At 34.5% G+C, this 27,082-nt stretch overlaps 3 protein-coding genes across 5 annotated transcripts in view; 2 read left to right on the forward strand and 1 right to left on the reverse strand.

Annotated features, from left to right (window-relative positions):
- Ubr1 (Ubr1 ubiquitin ligase) overlaps window positions 1-27,082 on the reverse strand; it is a 74,598-nt gene that overhangs the window by 36,652 nt on the left and 10,864 nt on the right. For all 3 annotated transcript variants that reach the window (XR_013883968.1, XM_080176824.1, XM_080176825.1), the window contains exons 14-36: window positions 26,913-26,981; window positions 26,095-26,180; window positions 25,563-25,652; window positions 24,193-24,322; window positions 23,668-23,719; window positions 23,215-23,289; window positions 19,375-19,467; window positions 17,699-17,910; window positions 17,359-17,441; window positions 16,942-17,054; window positions 16,365-16,500; window positions 14,264-14,348; window positions 13,762-13,871; window positions 13,329-13,421; window positions 13,006-13,134; window positions 12,592-12,738; window positions 11,359-11,476; window positions 10,408-10,459; window positions 9,892-9,980; window positions 9,217-9,338; window positions 8,266-8,433; window positions 7,151-7,227; window positions 6,593-6,678 (exon numbers count right to left, since the gene is read on the reverse strand). Coding sequence is in view for 2 of the 3 variants with exons in the window: in XM_080176824.1 (XP_080032950.1) it covers window positions 6,593-6,678; window positions 7,151-7,227; window positions 8,266-8,433; window positions 9,217-9,338; window positions 9,892-9,980; window positions 10,408-10,459; window positions 11,359-11,476; window positions 12,592-12,738; window positions 13,006-13,134; window positions 13,329-13,421; window positions 13,762-13,871; window positions 14,264-14,348; window positions 16,365-16,500; window positions 16,942-17,054; window positions 17,359-17,441; window positions 17,699-17,910; window positions 19,375-19,467; window positions 23,215-23,289; window positions 23,668-23,719; window positions 24,193-24,322; window positions 25,563-25,652; window positions 26,095-26,180; window positions 26,913-26,981 (2,415 nt within the window). In the remaining variant the exon portion in view is untranslated. The remainder of the gene's footprint in view (window positions 1-6,592; window positions 6,679-7,150; window positions 7,228-8,265; window positions 8,434-9,216; window positions 9,339-9,891; window positions 9,981-10,407; window positions 10,460-11,358; window positions 11,477-12,591; window positions 12,739-13,005; window positions 13,135-13,328; window positions 13,422-13,761; window positions 13,872-14,263; window positions 14,349-16,364; window positions 16,501-16,941; window positions 17,055-17,358; window positions 17,442-17,698; window positions 17,911-19,374; window positions 19,468-23,214; window positions 23,290-23,667; window positions 23,720-24,192; window positions 24,323-25,562; window positions 25,653-26,094; window positions 26,181-26,912; window positions 26,982-27,082) is intronic.
- On the forward strand, window positions 42-2,105 carry LOC145331952 (uncharacterized). The gene is made up of 3 exons (XM_080176826.1): window positions 42-571; window positions 797-928; window positions 1,433-2,105. The coding sequence occupies exons 1-3, from the start codon at window positions 483-485 to the stop codon at window positions 1,545-1,547; spliced, it is 336 nt and encodes a 111-aa protein (XP_080032952.1). The 5' UTR covers window positions 42-482; the 3' UTR covers window positions 1,548-2,105.
- LOC145331882 (uncharacterized) lies at window positions 3,532-5,831 on the forward strand. The gene is made up of 3 exons (XM_080176756.1): window positions 3,532-4,406; window positions 4,640-4,707; window positions 5,035-5,831. The coding sequence occupies exons 1-3, from the start codon at window positions 4,390-4,392 to the stop codon at window positions 5,280-5,282; spliced, it is 333 nt and encodes a 110-aa protein (XP_080032882.1). The 5' UTR covers window positions 3,532-4,389; the 3' UTR covers window positions 5,283-5,831.

Below are 27,082 nucleotides of genomic sequence, written 5' to 3' on the forward strand. Positions count from 1 at the left end.
CCTTTCCACCAATTAAGTTTAATGAGCTTAAAGTTAAGAGCTTAAACTGAAAATTTTTTGTTGTATAATCTGTCGCATTTTCTGTAATTCAGTATATAGCAGTTGTAGTTTACCCCCTAAACTAAGGAAAAAAAGTATTCACAACTAGCTTTTGTTAATTTTATATATTTGTTTAATTTTGTATATAAATATTATATATATGACAGTTATCGTAGGGAATGTTTTAATTAATACGGTGGTAGATTTCCATGGTAAAATCCGTAATGTTTATGTGCTGTAATTAAAAAAGAGAACGTTTCAAATTTGTATTAACTTTTTGTAAATGAAATTTGTCTATATACTTGTTTACAATATAAGATATACCAATATGTGATCTTGCTGGACCCTATTATATTAAAATTCCCTACGTCAGTTTTTTGGACATTTATTCATGAAAATTTAATTACCAGTGATAATTTGTTTCTTTTCAAATTTAATATAGAATGTCCGACATGTCCATGTCAGCCACAGCAGCAGCCGACTTAGAGAGAGACGAACAGCACGAAGAACAGAAGCCGGAAACCACAAGTGGGTGAGTAATATTTTAATATGTATAAAACGAAGTAGAATGATGTCTGTCTGTCTGTCTGTCCGTCCGTCCGTCCCTAGCTATATTTTGGTAACCATTCATAGAATCGGATTCGACAATCCATCACAACATAATTACATAAATACATATTACATATTTTTTGGTAATTACTTCTTTGGGCAAAGGTCCGATTACCTGGGATATATAATATATATTTATATATTTCAGTGATAGCGAAAAAGAGAAGAACGAAATGAGTGTGTCTGAGCCTGAGCTGCCTGCTAAGCTGGCTGACCTGCCTGATACCCCTCCTAAATCGTCTGATACAGAAGATTTGAACCTAACTTTGGATTGCACTACGTAAGTTTATTTATTTTTGTTACCATTCTATTTCTGTTCGGAAGGTGGTAGTAGCCGGATTGAAAAGAGTAGGATAAACATTATTGTTATGGCGAATAATTATAGTTTCATTCAGGGGTGTACATTACGCACAAGATTTATTTTGTTCCCGTGGTACAAAATTTTGTATTTTTTTCCCACCTATTTTTATCTCACCAAGTAGGGACGGAAATGGAGAAATATTGAAAGAACTAAAATTTTTGGTCCTACCACACATATTTTAGTTATTTTCCCCCCACCACCTGAACAGGGGATCCCATATAGGATATACACCCCTGATATTTCAAATTAGCAGCTACGCTAAACCCTCTAATATGAAGTATATCTCTTCAAGTTTCTTTTGCCACTCCCTTCCCTTGCCGGTACCTATGAGAAGAACCCGATCTGTTCAGTGGTTATCGAGATCCTTCGGTACATAAACACGGACATCCTGTTACTTTAGTATTATTTTTTTTTATTTTTCAGGGACGACGATGGATGGGAGACAATGCAGAAAATAAAACAAGACCTTGGGGCAGCAAAGCAAAAAATTGCTTCTTTGGAAGAGGAGATCGCTTGTTTGGAAACACAAACAAAGTAAGAAATTTTTTTCACTTCTTTTTTTGGTATTTAATCCGGGCGACTGTGTTGTAAATGATTTTTCGGTACAGACAAATTCACCTTTATATATTACAAAACTAGCAAGTATGCCTCTAGGGGTAAGGTGGGAGGGGTAAATGTGGACCAAAAAAAAGTTTACTATTTAATTATAATATGATTGCTTAATTCAGGGAGCAATCCAAGAGATGTCCGGTGGCACAAAAGGATGACCAGAAGGTCGGACAAGCCTCTGTTATGGAAGGAGAAGCAAAGTAAGATATCCTATTATATAAAGTAGTAAGCGTTTTTTGTCTGTCCCGAAGGATAACCGCTAAACCGATATTGTTCTCCTTTAAAGTGAAGCTTCTTATAGGTCCTGGAAAGGTTTTAAACTATTTTTGTGCAGGGTGTCTTCACCCCCTCCCCCAAAAATATTTTTACTCTTCTGAAACTGAAATTGAAAATGGGAAGATGTTGATTTTTCCCCTTCCAACCTTAAGTGCCCCTAGAGGTTTCTAGGGGCGTAGCCACTAGTTTCTTTTAATAATCTTTTAACCGCTTTTTGTGCAGGGTGTCTTCACCCCCTCCCCCAAAAAATATTTTTACTCTTCTGAAACTGAAATTGAAAATAGGATGTTGATTTTTCCCCTTCCAACCTTAAGTGCCCCTAGAGGTTTCTAGGGGCGTAGCCACTAGTTTCTTTTAATAATCTTTTTTCATACTTTATCCGGGCGACTGTGTTGTAAATGATTTTTCGGTACAGACAAATTCACCTTTATATATTACAAAACTAGCAAGTATGCCTCTAGGGGTAAGGTGGGAGTGGTAAATGTGGACCATAAAAAGTTTACTATTTAATAATAATATGATTGCTTAATTCAGGGAGCAATCCGAGAAATGTCCGGCGGCACAAAATGATGATCAGAAGGTCGGACAAGCCTCTGTTATGGAAGGAGAAGCAAAGTAAGATATCCTATTATATAAAGTAGTAAGCGTTTTTTGTCTGTCCCGAAGGATAACCGCTAAACCGATATTGTTCTCCTTTAAAGTGAAGCTTCTTATAGGTCCTGGAAAGGTTTTAAACTATTTTTGTGCAGGGTGTCTTCACCCCCTCCCCCAAAAATATTTTTACTCTTCTGAAACTGAAATTGAAAATGGGAAGATGTTGATTTTTCCCCTTCCAACCTTAAGTGCCCCTAGAGGTTTCTAGGGGCGTAGCCACTAGTTTCTTTTAATAATCTTTTTTCATACTTTATCCGGGCGACTGTGTTGTAAATGATTTTTCGGTACAGACAAATTCACCTTTATATATTACAAAACTAGCAAGTATGCCTCTAGGGGTAAGGTGGGAGTGGTAAATGTGGACCATAAAAAGTTTACTATTTAATAATAATATGATTGCTTAATTCAGGGAGCAATCCGAGAAATGTCCGGCGGCACAAAATGATGATCAGAAGGTCGGACAAGCCTCTGTTATGGAAGGAGAAGCAAAGTAAGATATCCTATTATATAAAGTAGTAAGCGTTTTTTGTCTGTCCCGAAGGATAACCGCTAAACCGATATTGTTCTCCTTTAAAGTGAAGCTTCTTATAGGTCCTGGAAAGGTTTTAAACTATTTTTGTGCAGGGTGTCTTCACCCCCTCCCCCAAAAAATATTTTTACTCTTCTGAAACTGAAATTGAAAATGGGAAGATGTTGATTTTTCCCCTTCCAACCTTAAGTGCCCCTAGAGGTTTCTAGGGGCGTAGCCACTAGTTTCTTTTAATAATCTTTTTTCATACTTTATCCGGGCGACTGTGTTGCAAATGATTTTTCGGTACAGACAAATTCACCTTTATATATTACAAAACTATAGCAAGTATGCCTCTAGGGGTAAGGTGGGAGTGGTAAATGTGGACCATAAAAAGTTTACTATTTAATAATAATATGATTGCTTAATTCAGGGAGCAATCCGAGAAATGTCCGGCGGCACAAAATGATGATCAGAAGGTCGGACAAGCCTCTGTTATGGAAGGAGAAGCAAAGTAAGATATCCTATTATATAAAGTAGTAAGCGTTTTTTGTCTGTCCCGAAGGATAACCGCTAAACCGATATTGTTCTCCTTTAAAGTGAAGCTTCTTATAGGTCCTGGAAAGGTTTTAAACTATTTTTGTGCAGGGTGTCTTCACCCCCTCCCCCAAAAAATATTTTTACTCTTCTGAAACTGAAATTGAAAATGGGAAGATGTTGATTTTTCCCCTTCCAACCTTAAGTGCCCCTAGAGGTTTCTAGGGGCGTAGCCACTAGTTTCTTTTAATAATCTTTTTTCATACTTTATCCGGGCGACTGTGTTGTAAATGATTTTTCGGTACAGACAAATTCACCTTTATATATTACAAAACTATAGCAAGTATGCCTCTAGGGGTAAGGTGGGAGTGGTAAATGTGGACCATAAAAAGTTTACTATTTAATAATAATATGATTGCTTAATTCAGGGAGCAATCCGAGAAATGTCCGGCGGCACAAAAGGATGACCAGAAGGTCGGACAAGCCTCTGTTATGGAAGGAGAAGCAAAGTAAGATATTTCTTTTAATATTATTTTTTCATACTTTATCCGGGCGACAGTGTTGTAAATGATTTTTCTGTAAAGACAAATTCAACGTGTTCCTTTATTTATTAAAAGCGAGTACTAGCAAGTACGCCTCTAGCTGGGTAAGGTGGAAGGGGTAAATGTGGAACCAAAAAGTTAACTACTTAATTTAAATAGATTATTATATATATATTGTTTAATTCAGGAACAAAACAGCTGCAGCTGGCTCTCCAGAAAATTCGGATGAGAACGAGGTTAAGGAAGTCACTGTTATGGAAACACCAGCAAAGTAAGATTTTTTAAAAATTGTTTTTACTACTTTATCCTGGCGACTGTGTTGTAAATGATTTTTCTGTACGCTAAACCCTCTAATATGAAGTATATCCTTAAAGTTTCTTTTGCCACTCCCTTCCCTTGCCGGTACCTATGAGAAGAACCCGATCGGTTCAGCGGTTAACAAGATCCTTCGCTACATACAAACAAAAATCGTTTTACTTTGTAGTATAGATTGTTTAATTTCAGGATGGAAGACAAACCGGATTTTGATATAATTTATGAGAACATAAAGAATCCCGGACCAAAAAGCCCAGGTATAGTACAATATTTATACTAGCGACTGTGCCCAAAGCATATAGTGAAACATTTCTGTACTAGGCACTAAGAAAATGCCGTAATACATTGTATTATTACACTAGGTTAGGTTAGGTTAGGTTAGGTTAGGTTAGGTTAGGTTAGGTTAGAATAGGCTAGGCTAGGCTAGGCTAGGCTAGGCTAGGCTAGGCTAGGCTAGGCTAAAACTAGAAATATTACTCTTTCTATTAATACACTAGGTTAGGTTAGGCTAGAAAAAAAACTATTGTAAAATTGAAGTATTTTTTTGTATAAAAAAATAATTTTAAAAAATATTTTAATTTCAGTGTATCGGGTGTCAGATGATGAGCAGGAGATGTTTGAACCACCCCCTCCTACAATCCCGCCAGCATCAAAACTGAGTAGGCGCAAAAGAACTGCAACACCGGGGAAAATCAAGACCTGCGCCCATGGACGCAGTCCCCGAAGCGAGCTGCCATTGAACACAAGACTCATCGAATGCACCTATATGTGTCCAGACTGCCGCGTCTTCTTTCACAAGAGGCAAAAAGAAAGAAAAGAAGGACAAAAGTAAGCTGATGTATAATAGTCCTTCCAGTCAGATCATATATAAACTATTTGTGATAAAAAAGTGATATATATCAAGATATCTTGAGTCAAAAATATGTTTAACCACCTTTAATTTGTACGTACATTAATCTATATGACAGTTTTGACAGTTTTGTTCTGACGATGAGAATATTCATATAATATTATATTTGAAACCGCTATTCCTATATAGCAAATTTTTGAAAATTTAATAATGGAAAGTAACTTCGTAATATATTTTTCTTGTGTATAAAAATGTTCTAGTATAAAGTACAATTAGAATCCAGATCTCAGCAATTAAAACCTATGTATATTTGTGTTAATTTCTCAGCTTAAACCGATTAAACATGCAGTTATATTATCTGTAAAACTATGTAATATTTGGTCATTTAAACCACGTCTAGAATTATAGACTAATTAAGAAAATTTCTGTGAATATATACCTATATAGTATCGCGCTATCGTACCTATGTAAATCATTATGTAAAAAAATATGTTTAAGTGTTTCAATCAATAAAGATAATAATGAAAACAATTTTTTTTTTATTTTTGCGATTTGTGTACAAGCGAGGTTTTTCTATAATTAAGGTCGTTTTTTACCACTTTCTCGTGATTTTTACCACCCGTTTTTACCACAATTATTGGTAAATTTTTACCATATTTACCCTATTTCTGGTAAAATTTTACCAGTTTAGGGCAAAAATATTACCAGGTGTTGAACAGTTTTACCACTTTTTCGGTAAAATCTTACAGAAATTTGCGGTAAATTTTACCAAAAAAGTGGTAAAAATTGGTCAAAATCTGGTATAAATTTGCGTCCTAAAATGGTAATATTTTACCGGAAATCTGGTAAAATTTTACCGATAATTGTGGTAAAAATCGATGGTAAAAAGCGTGAGAAAGTACCACCAAAAGTGTTTTTACCACGATTACGGTAAAATTTTACCACCTTTTAGATCGTATAGGCTGGTAAAATTTTACCATAAAAGTGGTAAAAACTAGGTTTTTTTATGGTATTAATTCCGTCCTGGGAGGTCAGGATCCAGGTTCAAACCTTTCAGATATATTCTTGACAGATACAATGTAGTATAAAAATAAGCTTATTCAACAAATAGTATCCTTAAAGTTTTAATGTTTAATATGTTTAGCTCTAATAAAATGTTTAATGATTTTATTTTTGACTGTTTATTTTATACTAGCGACATTGCCCCTGAGAATTTAAAAATGAAATAGCCTGAAGCCATCCTGGGACTTATGTGAAGCTTCCCTAAAATAGATAAATCTTATAAATCCTACCTAGATTGCTGGTTAAGAATGGCGATTCCTCTGTTTGGGCTGGCAATGGCTGACCAATAGCACCATATTTACTGTCTTTTCTGTTCCTATACAAAAAAAATAGTAAGTAACATCTTTTCCAATAGAGCATCCGAAATCGTTTAATTTCCGCTGGTCTTTACTCTTAACTAAGCCATACTGAAAAATTATGTTTCGCATCGTCGTATCATGGACAATTTTCTATCCGAAACTGTCTATAAAAAAGTAATAATAAACATATAAAGTACCAGCAATTTCATTTTGGGTACTTCTCCTTTTGCTTTTGGAGATAAATGATTTTAACCATTTGATATGTCAGTTAGGTAATATCTTAAAAATATTTTTTTTTAATTTTGAAATTTTGAGTACCCTTCCCCTATGACTGCCGCCACCAAAAATTTATTTTACTAGGTATTTAGAAATTAAAAATTAAAAGCACAATTGAGTGTGTATAAAATCAGCAAAGCAAGAATCACTCATTATTCAAATCTCAAGTTTTTTTAGCAGCGCGGATACTCCACAAATAAATAATTGTTTTACCTGCTTAATACTTTTGAGCTTTGAATGAATGACGTAGTAACAAGAGTTCGACAATTTGTTGTCAATTCCTCCTCCTCCTAGAATTGAAGTGGAATGTCTTGGCAATCAACAGGGGATATATGTCACCCCTATATTTAAAAGTAATAGGATGTCTACTTTCTGTAGCTTAAGATCTCGCTAACCACTAGACCGAAATGGTTCTCCTTTATAGTGAAGCATACATATTTGTAAAGGTCAATGGAAGGTTTATAACTATTGGAGAAGGGTACTTTCTTCCTCCCAAGTGAAATCCCACCTGGACCCCTCCCCCCTTTCCATCAAGTACCATGAGAGGCCTCTAGTATTGTGTCGGTATGTATTTCTTGTATTCCCTGGCAAGTTCGAACCCATTAATCCCTTTTCCTTACACCAGAATTCCCCAGAGAATGAGTGTGTTACGCGGCATTCCTAACTATCTCCGCGCGGCGCGTGGCTTGTAAACGAACAAAAGAGACGCGCACTTTTCCTTTGATAAGTCCCACGTGAGGAGCTACGTGAATGAAAATAATGTATTGCTTGAATATACATGCGCTCTGATGTGTGGAATATCTCAAATAAGCCTTCCTGCTTAGTTTGACATCATATGTGGTAAGAATTTATCTTTTAATTCTTGAAAATAAGCGTAGAATGGTACAATTTTATGAAGAAATTTAAATCATTAATTTTTCAGCAAATAGACCATTTAACTGCTAAGTTTTGATATACGAATATTTACTTTTATGTTATTGATTATTTTATTCCAAAATTACCAATTTCTGATGCGATTTAATATGATTCGTGCCAATTTTATTTTAGAAAATTCATATTTTTTATTAAATTAAAATCACGCAACCTCGATGCTAACAAAATAATAACAATTAATTTTATGTAATTAATTCTTATATTTTTGTTTTAGACTTACTGTTTTCATGGTAATAAATACACATTCGTAAACTTCACTATGTTGGTCATTCGGAGGGCTTCGAGATAAGATTTCGAGAACGGCTAGGCATTGCGTTCCGAAACAAGTATTTAATAAACTAATATGACATTTTATGAAACATAGCTAATGAAAATTGACAAGGACAAAACCATACCTGGCAAAGAATACAGGTAAAACTTGTCTCTCTAGGACTAGGCATAGACCTGGTAGGACCCAGACAAACAGGAAACTGTTCAACATCTGTATCGGGCATTTCCTCGCATATGGACATCTTTTGTTCGTGAATACCACTTGGAGTTTCTTCAAAAAGCTTGGAGTTCTCCTAAAAGTTGCATTGAGTTGGTAAAAATTAATTACAAATAGTACTTAAATTGAGGAAAAACATCTTCTCTAAATGATACAATGAGTATCTAAAATAATACAATTTTAAAGATGCAAAGGGTACAGAATCCTCTACTTCCAAATAATGCTTAATAGTTTCTTCAAAAAAGCATTGAATTCTCCCAAATGATTCAATGAGTATCTAAAATAATATAAGAATTATGTAAAGAGTACAGAATTGAGAAGAAAAATCCTCTACTTCCAAATACAGTTTAGGAGTTTCTTCAAAAGCATTGAATTTTCCTCAATTATATAATGAGTATCTAATATAATACGATATTAAAGATGCAAAGAGTACATAATTGAGGGAGAAAATCCTTTACTTCCAAATACTGCTTTGGAGTTTCTTTAAAAAGCATTGAATTCTCCTAAATGATACAATGAGTATCTAATATAATGATAATAAAGATGCAAAGAGTACAGAATTTAGGCAAAAATCTTGTACTTTCAAATACCGCTTCAATGATACAATGAGTAACTACTATATTAACGTTAAGATGCAAAGAGTACATAAATTGAGCAAAAATATCTTTAGATTATAAATACCACTTTAGCGTTTCTTTAAAAAGCTTTCAATTCTCCTAAAGATTCATAATAGTACTTGAACATGTAGCAAAGCAAACAAAGTCGCGTAGTCATTAATATATAAATATACAGAATTTTGACTTAAAAGGTGCATTTGACTAAACCCAATCATTTGATTTGGCTTAAATCGATCTATTACCTTCATGAAAGATTTCTGTTGGGCTGCCATTTGCTGCATAATTTTAGCCCTTCTGGCGGCAGCTGCAGCAGCTTTGGCCGCTTTAGCATCGGCTGCCTCGCCACTTTCCTCGGATTCATCACCTAAGATAACATTAGTTATAAATACATATTGCCAATTATTGTAATTAAAGCATTTATTTGCAGAATTTGCGTATACACGCATTCTTTTAATCAACTCAAGATTACAGAGAGCTAAAACATTGAAGGGCTTGAACAGAAAAAGAAAATTTAATGTTGTAAAAAATAAGGGAGAAAAATATTTAGAACACTAAAACCAGTAAAGACAAATTAGAATATTTTTTTAACAAAGGAAAAGATTATTTTCTCTTTCATTTTGTCTTTTGCAAATATAACCAGGGAGGGAGGGGACATTAGGCTGTTTATTACAATAGTCCCCAAAGTTTTTTAATAACATTTTCATATTCGATGGCTAAACAACTTTGGGGACTTATATAGAAACTTAATTGGATAGTTATTAAGTTGAGTCAACAAACGTTTCAACCACCAATTTTAATCTACAGAATTTTGTGTATCCCGTACATCAATTTGGCCATTGTCTTATCCCTTTAGCTCCCTGAAACATAACACTGTGTAGGACTGTGATAATATGCACATCTATTATAATTAGAATCACCTTTGGTATCTTCTTTGGGTTGTTTAATGCCTAGAGCAGTTTTCAGTTGTTGGATGACCCAGGCCAAGATTTCTTTATAGCTGTCAATTCTGTTAGAAATATGTACACTTTAGAATTAAATCCTTCTTCTATAGAATATAAGTAACCTAACCCCCCCACCAAAAAATTCTGGTTCTTTTTATTAAAAACTTTCACACAAAGTGATTGTTGTTCACTTATACCCCCCCCCCCCCTGTGTGTGTCTCTTCTGTAATAATGTGTAGACTTTAAAATGAAATCTTATTCTAAAAGTACCTAACCCAATCCCAACAAAATGTTTTATTTTAAAAATTTAATACAAAGTGACTTTCGAGCACTGAACCCCCACTTTCCCCGACACCTTGTTGGGCTATCCAGAACCTAATTTACCTAACCTAATATCACCTGAAATTATTTTAAAATTAATTTAAATTAAGGTGGGATGGGGTTATCAGAAACCGACATTTTTTCTTTCAATATTTAATTGTGTACACATTCCTATGGCTAGAAGTAAGTTTTTCTAGGGATGCCAAAAGGTCAATTTCCTCTGCCTATATATCACATAGCACATTTTTACAAGAAAAACCTAATTATTGGTGGCGCAGCCAAATAAATCAGGGAAAACTCTTTAATCCGACAGTAAACAGAGCTGGATCTTTAAATGTGCCAGAGGTACAGCCACTAACCTAATAGCAATCTTTGTATCATATTGGCTAGGCGTGGCCACGGCTGTAAGCGATCTTTAAATCACAACCACTTTTGAATTTTCAGTAAAAATATGAAGAAATAAAATAATAAAAATAATAATAATACGTAAAAACTTCAAACATTTAAAAACCCATGTTTTATTGGCAGCACTGGCAGTAGGGACGGCTACGGCCATGGTCACGTCTATGGATACGTCTACAAATTTAAAGTTCCAGCTCTGATAATTATATTACTATTTTCTATTCCTATGAATAGAGTTTAAAGCTTTAAAGTTTCAAAAGACAAAATTATTGGCATTTCTTCACAAATTTAAATTTGGAGAGGATTAATCAATTTTTATTGATGTATGTTGTATCCTTGTATATATAGAGGAGTACAAGATTTGGGTGTAGGGGAGAGTCAACACCCTCTTAATAATTAGGGGAAGAACTAAATTTTCGGATCATGGAAAGAAAATGAAGAACCAAGCGGGTTTCGTCGTATTTTCACAGTAGCTTTTGATAGGTTATTTTAGGTTAGGTAAGTGTTAATGATTGTCCCGCAGGGTTAGGAAATTCACCCTGCAGGTTTAGAGCCTCCCGCAGGGGCTAGAAATAGGAGAAAGCTACTGTGAAAATACGACGAAACCCGCTACTGTGTTTTCTTTCCATGATCAAAATTTTCTTTTATCTAACTTCCTCGCACGCGCGCCTGTATTTTTCAAATAAAATTTATAAAATTTTGTATTTAATGTGTTATTTTCCTTGCGAACAAAATTGAATTCAAAATCTTTAGGTAGTTGGGAAGGTGGTACACCCCCGTTCTTAAACATCTCCGCCTCTCTTAATCCGATACCAATTAGATGGAGCACCAAGTGAACCTAAAAAAAGATAAAAATGGCAACTTCCATAAAAAGCGAAGCTTTGCAGTTCAGACGGACATACAGACATATTATTAAAGTAAAACAATAGGGAAGGGTTTAAAAAACTGTATGTTCCTACCCCGTGGACCCTGTACTTTCTTTTTAATTGGGTCTTTGAATATCAGCCAATAGAGTCACATATATTAATACAGCCAAGTTGCTACAAAAGAGAAAAAGCAATTTGATAGCAGGCGAAAAATATGCCCAACACTGGATCCAGGTATTTATCTGGATTATAAATCTATAATTAATACATTTATTCATTGACTAAATGCACTTTTAATATCAAAGAAACAGATTGTTTTTAACTATTAGTTCAGCCATTTAAGATATCTTAGCAGACACAGCTATCCTAGCATCTAGGGACTCTGTCTTTAAAGGGTTAAAATAGCCTAAAAATACAGGGAGTAAGGGAGGGGACAATGGGCAATTAATTCAATATAAGAGTTATCAAAGAAAGGGCATGAAATCCAGTTTAATCCAATAAATTTGTGGGAAATTATAAAGGGATTGTTAATTGAATATATTTCCATAGCGTCATGTAAAGTGAAATCACAACTTGTTTTTGATGAAATATATTGAGGTTTTATGGTGTGATTTTTATATTACAAGATTATTGGACCCGGCCAGCTGCTAGCAAGAATATGACTGCCCCTTTTTATTCTGTTTATTTCCCTTGCCCCCACCTCCCTTCTCCCCGTACGCTACATTCCAAACTAACACAACGAGTAGTTATTTCCCTTGCCCCCACTTCCCTTATCCCTTCTCCCCGTCTGCAATATTCGAAACATACACAACGAGTAGCGGCATTTCATGCGCAAGTCCCCAAACTCAGTCAGAAACTGCTAAATTTTTGCACATTCCCTTTAAGCCAGTACCCAAAGTCTGAGACTCCTAAAAATTGAATATTCGATCTATTGTCCCCTCCCTTACTCCCTGCTAAAAATATCACGAGCGGGACCTATGTGAAGATTCCCTAGAAAAGAGAACTCAATCAGTTCAGTAGTTATTGAGATCTTGAGCATCATACAAAAACCCTTACTACTTTATATAATAGGATAAGATTGACCAACCTGATTTTCAGAGAAGCATTTAGACTTGAGGTTATCTGCCCTGTCCACGACCTGTTTCAATAGGTAGAGCATAAGGTCGGACTGTAGCAGGTTCCAGATGCCAGCATACTGCAGCTTCAAACTTGGCATGACTGGAGGTGGTAATACCTGAATAAAATGGAGGTAATGAGGTGCGTGGTGGAATATTAGTTGAAGTGACACCCAAAACACAAACAACAGTTTAATTGTACGCACTTTGTCTAAAAGGTTGTTACTGTGCATTTTAATTAGTTGTGCCTCATAACATGTCAAGGCATTCCTCTTACTTTCACTATTAGTGTCACCCACCAGACATAGCAGTAGTAGAGTTCATTTTTACAATGACATTAATATTTCTTTTATAGAATTAGCCAAAATAAACAAGGTTTACTTTACCTCTTTTTGTTTAGCAGCCTTTAGCCTCGCTCTTTGCACGTTTTCAGCCTTGCTTTGGTCCTCTCTCGTATAGTGGTAGAAGAAGACATTGTACTCTGGGTAGAATTCCTCTTTCAGCTCATACACTCCCTGAATTAATATATATGTCACAAAGAAAGGAATGGCAAAAGAAAAATCAATGAGTTTTAAGTTATAGTACAAGGATAGTATAATTGTAGAAATATTATTGTAAATCCTCAATGATGATAAACAAAAATAACTCTTATGTATGTTAAAATTATTTCTTAAAAATTTAATAAAAGAATAATAGATTGTGTGTTTACCTTTCCCTTAGCCCCGCTGGGCTTCTTGAAGTTGGCCACCTGGTCTATCACACGTTCCAAACCGGTTTCTCTGTTCACGTTTTCAGCCAAAGCCTAAATGGTTGGTGGTTGATTAATTTGCTTTTCCCTATATCTATCACTGGCAGCTATGCCCCTAGAGGCACTTGTGGGTGGGGAGAGGGAGCGAGTCTACTTAAAATTTTAGTTTTTAAATCAAAAGTAATTTTTTAGGGGGGTATTTTTTGGGTGCGATTTATTTTGAGATGTGGACGTGTAAGAACCCGCCTAAAAAATAATTACAAACTTTCCTAGACATATAAAAAGCTTCAGTGTAAACTAGAATCATGTCGGCAGTTAAAACACCAATAAGCAAGACGTAAGAACAGACTTAACCAAGATTTATATTAACTTCGCTACTGAAAAAAAGCCTTACCGTATTAAGAGCAGAATTAGACATAGGCTCGATACAAAGCAACTGAACCACCTCTCTTCTTATAACATCTTGATCGGTGATATCACTGATGCCAGGAATATGTCTTTCTCCTTGAAATTAAAACAAGGATGATAACATCTTAAAAGTCATAGCTCAAACCAAATGCTATAATACAAGTACTAAATTCTGTAACACAATAACTGAGTTGGACGGTAAATTAATGTACAATGTACATCCCCTATGTTAATAAACAAAATCATCCCTTTGTAGACTAAATTATTGGTTGAAAGGTTAGGGCACTACTAGTGTCTAAAGAAAACGTGGTTATAAAGCTTTAGGTACCTATGTAATTTACAGTCCCATGTCCACTACCTGCGCAAAACCATAACTAAAAAACAACTTTCTAATCCGTTCTTCGACTTACTTTGCACTGCATGGTAAGAAAACCTAATTAAAATCATCCCCCCCCCCCCCCTCCAATTCTTATAATCATGGAACTTACCAACAATTGTGATGAGTAGGGAGAAAAATTCTTCCACCAACATAGTTGTTTGCTTCAGGGATTCATCCTCCTTCACTTCACAATTCTATGGGAATAGTTATTTCTCGCATTGTATTATAAAAAGCTTTCCGCGGAATTTTTAGCCCCGAAGTGCCGAAGGCACGGGCTAAAAAAACTGGTTTAATCTCATGACTGTACATCTTTATTTTCGTAGAAAGCTGGATAAAATTCGATGCTAGACACAGTTTTTTCGTATGGATGAGAACCGGTTCCTATCCACCAGATTCGAATGAATACGAGAAAAATGAATATCTTATTACTTGGATCCTACACCAGTTTTTCATGTTCTCTAGTAAGGTAAAGCTTGTAGCGGACTAAAATAACTACTCCACTCCCTCCCCTTCAAAGCCAATTACCTCCCCTCTTGCTGTAGAACGCACTGTTCAAAAAACGAGTTCCATGATAGCAAGCTAATTGACTACAATTTAATGTTATAATTTTTTTTGTAAAACATGAAACAAAAACAATTCGTCTAAAACGGCAAGAAAGTGTTTAATCAACAAAAAAAAGCTTTTATACGCAAAAACTCAGCATACTTATATTTTACAATTTCAAATATGTTCATAAGTAGCACAGCCAAAAAAAAACTTGAATTAAAGATAATAACATAAGAATAGTTATTTCTCGTATCGTATTATAAACGGCTTTTCGCGGATATAGAATGTTAGCTGGGTCGGCTCCTTCTACCGGTTAAGGTTGCCTGACTTTGGGGCACCCGTACGGGTACTTAGGCTGACTTTAGACTATAGATTCAAATGGTAACTGATAGTAGGATCGTATAAGGTCTCCGTAGACTACAAAACGACTTCTGTAGCTCATCTGTGGCCCAGTCGAGACCCGTTTTGTCAACCCGTTTTTTTAGCCCGTGCCTTCGGTACCTCGGGGCTAAAAAACTGGTTTTAATCTTATGATAGTACATTTTTATATTCGTAGAAAGCTGGATATAATACGATGCTAGACATAGTTTTTTCGTATGGATGAGAACCGGTTCCTATCCACCGGATTCGAATGAATACGAGAAAAAAATTCCCTTTTTGTTTTAGCGACATTGAAGAGAAAATGAAACAATAAGTTTTTCCGGCGTTTTTTGTTTGAATAGGGCAATGTTGTAAATAAACAACTTTTCCAAGATTATGCGAGGCAATTAATAATTTGTTATTTTAATCACAGTGACGGTCAGGAAGCGACGTAACGACACACAAAACTTGTATAGACGCTTCTATACTAACAAGTTCATATTACTTTTTGGGAAAGGACTTTTTTGCTTTGCTAGACTCGTAATTCACAAGAAATGCTAAAATGTCAATGAGTGATAAAAAAGAGGGGTGTGACTTTACTTCCGCTTATCACTATCTCAATATTGAATATAGAATCACTGGCGGAAACGCCTCTAAAGGCACTTGAAAAGAGTGGGACGGGGGTAGTAAAACATCCACTTCGTTTGAAGAAAATGTTTTTAAAGTTTTTTTTTTTTTGAGTGGGTGGGGAAGGTTAAGGTTAAGGTTAAAAGTTTATATACGGATTAGAAATGAATTTTTTAAAAACATAATAAAATTCCCATTTCCTTTTGATTCATAACGTAATTCATTTTGGGTTATATTTTGTATTTTTGCGATCATAAAAACATCAATCTAATTAAATATGTGGAAGAAATTGCACACCGACAAAAAGGTTAAATATGTATTTAGGCCAACTTGAGACTTGCACAAAAACTGTAAAAATTCAGTTCTTTTAATTATAATTCTTAGAGATAAATCTTCACAAAACCTTGGTAATTATTCCATCACTAGGGGTAGGGGAGTTGAAGTCGACTTTTACAATCGGTTTTAGTTTATTTTCAATTCAGGGGGGGGGGGGGAGGGTTGACTTTCAGAAATAGCTCGCAATCTATCTTTTAAGTATGGAGATATAATTCTACCTTAAAATAGTTATATAGCTTTCATGGATCTATGAGAAGCTTTTCTGTAAAGGAGAGCCATATTGGTTCAGCAGTTTTCTATATATCGTAAAAACAAAAACGCAAACTAAATAAAAAACTCACCTCATTTCCCCAATACTTGAGAAGGCTGACAAGACCAAACTTATGAATAAGCTGAATTAGAAACTGGTTTGGATCCACATTGGCAGCTGCCAGCTGTAACATCTGTATGTCCCGGTCGTACATCTCACCACGGCACCTTAAACAACACTTATTCATCACACAATCAATTAATGGAAAGGCTAGATCCTAAATATATTGATTGCACCTGTAGGATCAATCTAGCCATATTATTGGTTAGAAAGTGTCCCATGCACATCTTTGTACATGAGAGAAATTGGGTTTTCAGTCAGCTATAAATAGTCGAATTTCTACTAGATCCTACTAATTTAGCTTATAGCCTTCCAATTACTGTAGAGAACTATTAAAAATTATTTTTCAATAGGTGCTTTTGGCCAAAACAGGTTGAAATTCGAAGAAAAATGATCAAGTTACGAAAAATTTCTTATAGACTGACAAACTTTCTTCCAACTTCTTTGGCAGATAGACATCTAATATTGCTATATAATACAAATCTTGTAGGTATGATTTAACAGAAAAAATATCAATATAAGATGCGAAACTTTTAACAAATACAAACTTGGGATTATGCCACCAGTAGATCTGCTGCTGGATGGCGAATCCGTTCCTCCTCCACATTCCAGCATGGACTTGAGATACCATGACCAAAGTACGCATGGATATTTCGGCAATCTAGAAATAAAAATTGAGTCATTTTGCGGATGTTTTATTTTCTTTCATGCTTCCATATAACACAAAATTTAGAAAAGTAATAGTTAATTATGGCGAAATCGTATTTTAGATATTATCCTCGGTTCAGTAAAATGCAAATTTATATGATTAATAACAAGTTTGTTGGCTCCTCATGGCCGGTGCCCCAGGTGAACAAAATAGGGATTTATTTTATATCATTATTCAAGGATAAGCCTGATACGATATATGATTTTCCTGTATGGCTCAGAACCGGTTCTAATCCAGTGGAAATGAATGAAACTACCTGATCAAGTGAAGGTCTGTCACACTGCGACAACTCCCATCCGTCCCAAGTTAAGTCCCAGTTCTTCATGTGTAGGGCTAATCCTAATTTTTACAGGATTAGAATATTTAGCTTCATTGGGCAGACGGTTACAAGCAGAGTGGACAAAAAGAACTACGACATATTTTTGCTTTTCCTCATAGTGACTATCGAAAGCTAAAACCCCCTCCAATATGTTTTCTAATGAATTGAAAATAGGTAGGGGGGACAGTTTTATTCCTTTTTCCGAAGATAATAAACAAACAAATGAAAACTACCCTTCCATCTCTTATTTTCAAAATTAATTTTAAAAAGTTTTTACCTGCCAACAGCCTACACAGTGGGATATGCATTGATACCGGCTGGGTGGACACACAATACTTGATCACATTGGCCATCATGTTGGACTTGTCCCCCAGTCCCTCAATGCACACATCAACAGTCTCGTTTTGTTCCCCGTCCACCTCGAGCTGCAGACGCTTGAGTAACATCCGCATGGCCTTAATGTACACCACTCGGTCCAATGAGCACCATCTAAACGTAGTTTTATTGAGGCACAGCTTCTCAGTAACTGTGGTATGTCTGAATGAACCAATTTCCACCAAAATATCTAACTTTACAAACAACTGACACATGTAATGCTACTTTATAATCAAGGTAAATTTTTGGATGTAAAATATAAAAAATAGAGTAGATCTGAAATATTAGCATCAAGTAACGTCTATCCTATTATATAAAGTAGTAAGGTTTATTTTTGTCTGAAGCTTATAATGTCACTGACTACTTATTAGGTTTTTTTTTTATTTTCTGTAAGCCTAACTTAGGTCCTGTGAAGGTTTTAAGATATTTTAAAGCCCCTCTCTACCCCTTCCAAACAGAACCCCTAGATGCTAGGGGCGTAGCATCTAGAATTTATCAAAAGGAATGCATATGAATTCTATGGTTCCATTGGAATTCAGCCCACACGGGATTCAACCCACGGAATTCAGCCCAGCGGGATTCAACCCAACAGTATTCAGCCCACACGGGATTCAATCCACGGTATTCAGCCCACACGGGATTCAACCCACGGTATTCAGTCCATACGGGACTCAACCCACGGAATTCAGTCCATACGGGACTCAACCCAAGGAATTCAGTCCATACGGGACTCAACCCACGGAATTCAGTCCATATGGGACTCAACCCACAGAATTCAGTCCACACGGGATTCAACCCATTATATATGTAAAATTACCAGTTTGAAAAAAAATATTTTTTTTTTTAAAGAGAACAAAATTTTTAGAATTTTTTTTTTAAAAGTTTATGTAAATTTTTTTTATTTTTAGAAATTGTTTTATAAAATATGCTTTATAAAAAAATTTGAGAAAAAAGAATTATTTTCTAAAAATTTGTTTCTCAAATTTGAAGAAAAAAAATTATTTGTTTTTAAAACTGATAATTATATATATATATTGAGTTGAATTTCGTGTGGACTGAATTCTCAGTTTTAAAAACAAATAATTTTTTTTTCAAATTTAAGAAACAAATTTTTAGAAAATAATTTTTTTTTTCTCAAATTTTTTTATAAAGCATATTTTATAAAATAATTTCTACAGTAAAAAAAATTTACATAAACTTAAAACTTTTTTTTTCAATTTTCTAAAAATTTAGTTCTCAAATTTAAAAAAAAAATATTTTTGCAAACTGGTAATTTTAGATATATAATGGGTTGAATCCCATGTGGACTGAATTCCGTGGGTTGAGTCCCGTATGGACTGAATTCCGTGGGTTGAGTCCCGTATGGACTGAATTCCGTGGGTTGAGTCCCGTATGGACTGAATTCCGTGGGTTGAGTCCCATGTGGGCTGAATTCCGGGTGGGCTGAATCCCGTGGGTTGAATCCCGTGTGGGCTGAATACCGTTGGGTTGAATCCCGCTGGGCTGAATTCCGTGGGTTGAATCCCGTGTGGACTGAATTCCAATGGAACCGAATTCTATATCTCTCATAACACTTACTTTAGCACCAGGGTGATGATAGGAGCAAGCTTCATATGAAGTTTGAATCCATCCTCCCAATTTGGCTCAAACTCCAAGTGTTGGTTCACTTGTCTAAAAAGAAATAAATCCTTATATAAAAGTAACAGGATGTTTGTCTGTCTGACTAAGTTAACTAAAGGATATCGCTAACGGCTGAACCGATTTTGTTCTCCTTCACAGTGAAGCTTTCTCTATGTCAAGGGAACTATTTTTTTTTTTTTTTGGGGGGGGGGGAGGGAACGTACATCTACCCTAACCAGAGAAATCGCCCCTGGAAAAAATATTCCCCAAAATTTTTTCTTATTATATTTTTTCTCCACAAACTAAAATTGAAAGTGAAGGGTCGATTAACCCCCCCCCCCCACAGTGTTTTTTTTTGGCTAATTTGGGGATTTTTTAACTTTATGAGTCACAAATGCCAAAAAAAGCTTATTCTATGTAAAAATAAAGTTAAAACCTTTCATATACAGGTTATAGCTTATGTAATATAACATATTATATACATGTTATTGTAATTTTAATATGAAAAATGTCCCTAGAACTAATCTACTCATATGGTTAAAAATTCGAAATTTCTTATATCATTCTGTTAAAAAGAAAAAAAAATTTTAACATCGACTTAGACCTCAATTAAAACTTTTGGAGAGTTTTTAAGATGTACATATATGATTAATATGCATATTATATGCTTTCAATAAATAGTATACAGGGCTCGGCAGCTGCGCATCAGCTGTGACTAAGCTGTATATTTTAACCCATTTTGATGCTTTAAAAGATCTTTGATAAGAGGGATTGTCATACTTGGTTCAGGTTTGACCTTTTAGTTGATATTTAAAATTGTAAAAGGTTTGCCTGAGGTATACAGGCTGCCGAGCCCTTTTACAATGTCCTTAAAAATTATCCTGTAATTATTCAGTTTTTCAACAAATTTACTTACAATTCTCTTAAACTTTTATACATTTATGTTCTGATTATTTAGTTATGACAATTTATAAGTGTTAATGTTCGTTTGACCCACTGTTTCAGAGCTTCGCTTTGATGGATGTTGTCATCCTTGTTATTTTCAAATTTGAATAGTTGGATGGAGAGTTTAAGTAATACCTACAGTAAATGAATGTGGATTCATGGACTACTATTAAATTTAGAAATCAAGACCATTGAAAGGAAAGAACAATATAAATCAAGTATTTTAAACAAAGTTAATGGACTGACATAAAAAATAGTGGCTTATCAGTCAAATTTAATTTAAAAGTTTCAGAAATACAGAAAGGAAGACATACACACATTTATAAAAATTGAGCAGCTTTGTTCCTAAAACTATTTCATAATAATCATTGTATATGTTTTCAGAATATCCTATAATATAAAGTACTAAGCTTTTTTTGTGTGTAGCGAAGGATCTCACTCACCACTGAACCGATATGGTTCTTCTTTAGAGGGAGGCTTCTTATAGGATGGTTTTAGGCTATTTCATTTTAATAAATAAGCCTGGGTATTGTTTTAAGCTATTTTTCTGCCCTTCTATATCCCTTCGAATACCCTAGATGCTAGGGGCGCAGACGTTAGTTTTATATAGCGTAGATTACCATCAATGAGGTAAATCTTTACCCCCCTCCCCAAAAAAATCTGTCTATCTAAAATTACAGCAAAGCTTTTCTATAATTAGGGTCAGTCCGTACGTCCCTGCGTCCGTAACGTTAGCTTTTTCGTTAAAATAGGCATGTTAGAATTGTTCTAGTGATTCCTGTATTAGTTCTGTACGATTTGGAAAGCGTATCAACCCTATAATCATTACCAGAATGTCCATACGTTTATGTTGATTTTTAACTTATATTATAGTACAATATTATAAGCGAAGCATCTCTATAATCAATTCCTAACAATGTCCGTATACCCTTAAACAGTATTTTATATTTAAGAACTTTTGCAACAAATGTAGGCAAAATTTTGACAAGACTTATTTATATATATTTTACATATTCACTCTCTACAAGAGTTAATGTGCGTCTGCCACCCCGTTTCAGAGCTTTGCTTTTATGAATTTTGTCATCCTTGTTCAAATATAAATCAACTGGTTGTCAGACCATTACCGATAGACTGAAGGACTTCTGGATGCTTCTTAGTATGGTAATTAAGTCTTTTAAATAGCAGCCGAGAAATTCACGTTTTCCCTAATAATGTTTCTAACGGACAGATGTACCGACAGACGGACGTATCATTTACAGAATAGCTTCACTATTAAAAACGGAAAGGTAACCTTTAAAGATTAAATATGTGTGTTATTAAATTATATCAATTTTTAGTAGTTTGACTTCATAATGGTATTTAATTTATATTTATACAACTTCACAGTATCTATTTTCTAAGCTGGATTTCTCATTTGGGGCTACGAGTTGCCAAGAGTTATGAACTAATCTTGAATTATGAATACTTGAATTTAATCAGGGCCTAAATAACTTTTGGCAACTCGTAGCCCCAAGTGAGAAAAACCTTTAAACGTAAAAAATACATGTTATTTTAAGATGCAATATTAGGTGTTCTTGGATTTTAAATTACAGATTTATGACAACTTTTCTTATTTTTCTTTGCATTTTAAAGTAGAAACATCTGTATATATCAATGAAATATTGTTACATATCATTTAATCGAATTTTTACACCAATTTACTCAAGGAAAAGGTAGGAAAAGCAATGTATGATGATTTTAATGAAAAATTTTTTTTTTTTAAATATTCCTTTTACCACGTTCAGCAAAACGGCTGTATTTTGCCTAATTTTGTAGTATATAAAAAAATCTGTTGCATGGCAACTTTTGAATGGTAATACTAGCCCCTGGGACATTTAACTCAAAATTGAGGAAATTTAAAAAATGACCAAAAATCCCACTGTGCCCTACCCGTTCCATCCTCAAGTGCCCCTAGAGATATCTAGAGTTTCAATCCTTTTTAATAACAGGGCGTTTGATATTATATTTAATACTTTATTTATCCTCTTTGTTCCAACTTCTAATGGATATAGGTATAATCTAAAATAGTTTACAAAGTTGCTAAGAGGCGTAAGAGTCTTTAGAAATAATTCAGCTCTTTATTTTCTCCGAAATCAGCAAAAAAAGAGACTCTTATACAGACGAACTGTGTGTGGGTATGATAAGTAATGTCATTACCTGCACTGACGTGCAGGTCCATACCATGCATTGACTGAATAATATCCAGCAAGAAGGAATACCCATGTGTGTGTGTGTGTGTGTGTGTGTATGATAAGTAATGTAATTACCTGACGTGCAGGTCCATACCATGCATTGACTGAATAATATCCAGCAAGAATGAATACCCATGTGTGTGTGTGTGTAATTGTATGATGAGTAATGTAATTACCTGACGTGCAGGTCCATACCATGCATTGACTGAATAATATCCAGCAAAAAGGAATATTCATGTGTGTGTGTGTGTGTGTGTGTGTGTGTGTGTGTGTGTGTGTGCATTATAAGTAATGTAATTACCTGACATGCAAGTCCATACCATGCATTGACTGAATAATATCCAACAAGAAGGAATATCCAAGTGTGTGTGTGTGTGTATGATAAGTAATGTAATTACCTGACATGCAGGTCCATACCATGCATTGACTGAATAATATCCAGCAAGAAGGAATATCCATGTGTGTGTCTGTGTATGTGTGTGTGTGTATGATGAGTAATGTAATTACCTGACGTGCAGGTCCATACCATGCATTGACTGAATAATATCCAGGAAGAAGGAATACCCATGTGTGTGTGTGTGTGTGTGTGTGTGTGTGTGTGTATGATGAGTAATGTAATTACCTGACGTGCAGGTCCATACCATGCATTGACTGAATAATATCCAACAAGAAGGAATATCCATGTAGAAATCCACGTCTTTTCAAAACATATAATTATTAAAACATCATTTATTTAAGGAATTTTATTAAAATTGCAACATTATTAGGTTCATCGTAGGTCCCAAGGCTATAACATCCAACTATTTCAGACTACAACCCTTTTATTAAACGTCCTTTTCTGGAAGTTCTAAATGTGCATGGCAATGAGTAGCGGCTTCTTTGGGCTAATGCTTTCCCCCTTATCTTATTCTTTAAGTATAATTCATAACGTCTTGAATTATTAAGCGATCAGGGCCGAGGTTCGAACTTGTACACTACACAACGACGAGGTTGTATCTAATCCCTATTCCAAAGAAATAACACTATGGCTCAAACAACAACAAATTATTAAAATTTCTAATTATAATATGTTTTCCTGATGTCATCATTAAATGTTTCTGGCGGAACACTCAACAAATACTGCAAATCTAGAAAAAATGTAAATCTAAATCTTTTCACAGTGAATGTAAACCTTTAAATATTTAAGATATTTATTTGCTTCTTTAAATTGTGGTAGGTAATCTACTTACTAATCAGGCAGCATTTACCAACAACGGAACTAATTCGGAAAAAAATCACGAAACCCATACGTGATTTAAGCTGTAGCTGGGGGGCAAAACATACTAGAATTGACGACCTTTTAAACTGTGCCCCAAATATCATTTTCAATTTATTTCGCTTGTTGGCTATGCTTTATTCCTGCTATTGAGCTACCCCTTAATATGATATACAAAAAAATCAAGTAGCTAACTAAAGATTGACTGAATGTAACATGATACAATTACCTTTTTTTGAAGGAATATGTCAATAGAAGATGAATTTATCTTTTCCGCAGATTTACTAAAGAGGGTGGGAATGCCTATTAGTCGAGTGAACGCACAAAAATAAGTAAAAAACTTACCATGGCCCAGAACGTGGATAGCTCGTTTGAATGAATTCGGAGTCAAACGTTCAAATTCTAATTTTTTCTTTGCATTTAACCGTTGTTGGCACACGGAGATAAAAATGCGAAGTATCACAGACAAAACATCCTAAAAAGGATAAATGTAAAGTTGCTGCGCTACTAAAAACTTTGGAATCATGAAAAGAAAACAAAGTAGCGGGTTTGGTCGTATTTTCACAGTATTTTTCCTCCTATTTCCAGACCCTACGGGGCCTATTTCCTAACTCTGTGGGCCAATCATTAACATTTACCTAATTTAACCTAACCTATCAAAAGCTAATGTGAAAATGCGACGTAACCCGCTACTTCGTTTTCATACCATGATCTAAACATACTAAAGAACGCAGCTATCTAATTTGTAGTTGGAACATGTCACAAATGGTTAAAAGTGAAATGCTTTTTAAACCCTCTTTAAAAGTCACTATGATCCCACAAACAGAAAGATTACCTACCCAAGGGAAGTAAAGTTGTTGAAATGAAAAACTGGAGTGGCCTCTATTTTCTCGTTTTAAAAATTATTTTTGAATGGTTGGGTTTTCACAACATTATTAAAAGTAGTCAGTTTTTTTTGTTTGTTTGTCCGTTCAGATAGAAAACTTGTAGACTATTCTTTAAAAGCGAGGCTTTTCTGTAATTAGGGTCGGTCCATACGTCCGTCCGTCACAGAGAGTTAGCTTCGTTCGTTAATTTAGGCATGATGATGTTAGAATTGTCCTATAGATTTCAAACTTTGCATGGTGATTTCTTAGAAAGCGTAGCAACTCTATAATCATTACAAGAATGTCCGTACGTCCATTTTAAACATGTTGATTTTTTTACTTTTTTAACAACAAATTTCTATGTGATCTAATCATCCGATTGATCTGATTTTTAGTATGTTGATTCCTGGGACAACAAATTATATTGTTATAAGCGAAGCAACTCTATAATCAAGCCCTAAAAATGTAAGTATGTCCATAAACATTATCCTGTATCAAGCAGTTTTTCAACAAATTTACTTACAATTTTGCTTCCACTCTTATACATTTATATTCTGATTATTCAGTTCTGACACTATATAAGTGTTAATGTTCGTTTGTCCTACCGTTTAAGTGCTTCGCTTTTAAGGATGTTGTCATCCTTGTTTTAGATGTCATCCTTGTTTTAGATGTAATAATTGGTGTGGTTTTAAGCACTTTTCATGCCTTTTTTTTAGTTTAACACAGCCCTATAACAGAGCCCTTAGTTATAGAGCCATGCAGTCGCCTGATATAGAATTATAAATTTTATGGTGGCTAATTATCGGCTGGCTGACGGCTGATAATCAGCTGTTAAGCAAATGACTGTACCTGGTTGACTATAAGATTGTGTGCAATAGTTGGAACTGTGAAAATTTGAACAGAAAGACTTGTTATACTGAATGAAGCCTCGTGGTCATCCTACAACAAATGATAAATTATCTTTCATTTGCATGTCATTATATCTTGGGCACTATTTATCTTGGATTGGGGTAAATAGTTTATCTTACGTAAATAGTGATTTTCTCGTATCTCTTAACAAAATGTCGATGGTTTTGGAAAACTTCTTGAAAAAATGAAAAATATACCTACCAGAATACCTAATATACATTTAGGTAATATTTTTCATAAGTTTAACTTAAATAAATTCTCTGACGGAAGAATCATAATTCTTTGTGCAAATAGTTATAAATTATTGAAGACTAGTAAGCATTTTTCTATCCCTTTATGGTAGAACTAGAACTAGTACCTAGATAATCTTGGAAATTGAAATAGTGATATTATATAATACAAGTAAAATCCTGAAAATGTGTATACCTAAGGATGGAATATAACATTAATTTACCTAATAAAAATAACTTACCTCTATAAAATCTTTGACAATAGAAGCATAATTCTTTGTGAAGATAGTTGCAAATTCTTTCTTATTTACATTATCCATCAAAAGCACTGAAAAAAATACATAAAGATATATTTTAATTTTAACATTCTCTTGTAGAAGTGAATCAAGCAATAAAGAATTGGTCGTTTAATACTCTTAAAAAAGGTAGATATCTTACATGAATTGATTGCTAATTTCTTTACCAAATGTTCCCGGATGTGTAACAAAAATTTTCATATCTATAATTTCTATTAAACCATGTAAGACATTATTTTTCTGCACGAATGTTGCTATCTCACTTTAGATCTTGCTACCCTACCTTATACCTTGCTATCTCAGTTTCTATCTTTCTATCTTACTTTTTATCTATCTAGGTGTATTACTTTCTATCTTACTACCCTAGACTCCATCTTGCTACCTTACCTTTAACCTTGCTACCTTAATTTCTATCTTGCTAACTTACATTGTATCTTGCTATCTTACTTTCTGCTATCTCACTTTCTCACTTTTTTTCTTGTTACCTTACTAACTTATTTTTTATCTTGCTATCTTACTTGTTACTATCTCACTTTCTATTCTGCTAACTTACTCTCTATTTTTCTACCTTACATTCAATCAGGCTACCATACCTTTTCCTTTGCATATCTTAGTTCCTATCTTGCTACCTTATTTCCCATCTTATTGCCATGCTCTCTTTCCAACTTAGCTATTTTCGCTTACATAATAATCGTACTTCTGTAATACTGCGTCTGCCTAGAAAACTTATCTATCTAACTGTATACCCTAACTATTTGGCTCACCTGTAATTAGCAGATGATGTACAAAAGACCTCGCAGCCTTCCATAATACTGTGTCTGCCCGTAACAGTCCTAGAAAGTACAAAGTTTCACGATAGAAATTGTGAAACATGAGAAATAAAAACTCATTTTCTACATTATTATTTTAGCTAACAAAAGCAGAGTAAAAATAT

The sequence above is a fragment of the Acartia tonsa genome, chromosome 11, assembly GCF_053477335.1.
Source record: "Acartia tonsa isolate MP-2025a chromosome 11, ASM5347733v1, whole genome shotgun sequence".
NCBI lineage: Eukaryota > Metazoa > Arthropoda > Copepoda > Calanoida > Acartiidae > Acartia > Acartia tonsa.

Coding starts and splice junctions, on each gene's coding strand:
- LOC145331952 (XM_080176826.1), top strand. CDS start 483: ATGTCCGACATGTCCATGTCAGCCACAGCAGCAGCCGACTTAGAGAGA. Junction 572..796: donor AAGCCGGAAACCACAAGTGG/GTGAGTAATATT, acceptor TATATATTTCAG/TGATAGCGAAAAAGAGAAGA. Junction 929..1,432: donor CTAACTTTGGATTGCACTAC/GTAAGTTTATTT, acceptor TTTATTTTTCAG/GGACGACGATGGATGGGAGA.
- LOC145331882 (XM_080176756.1), top strand. Junction 4,708..5,034: donor TCCCGGACCAAAAAGCCCAG/GTATAGTACAAT, acceptor TTTTAATTTCAG/TGTATCGGGTGTCAGATGAT.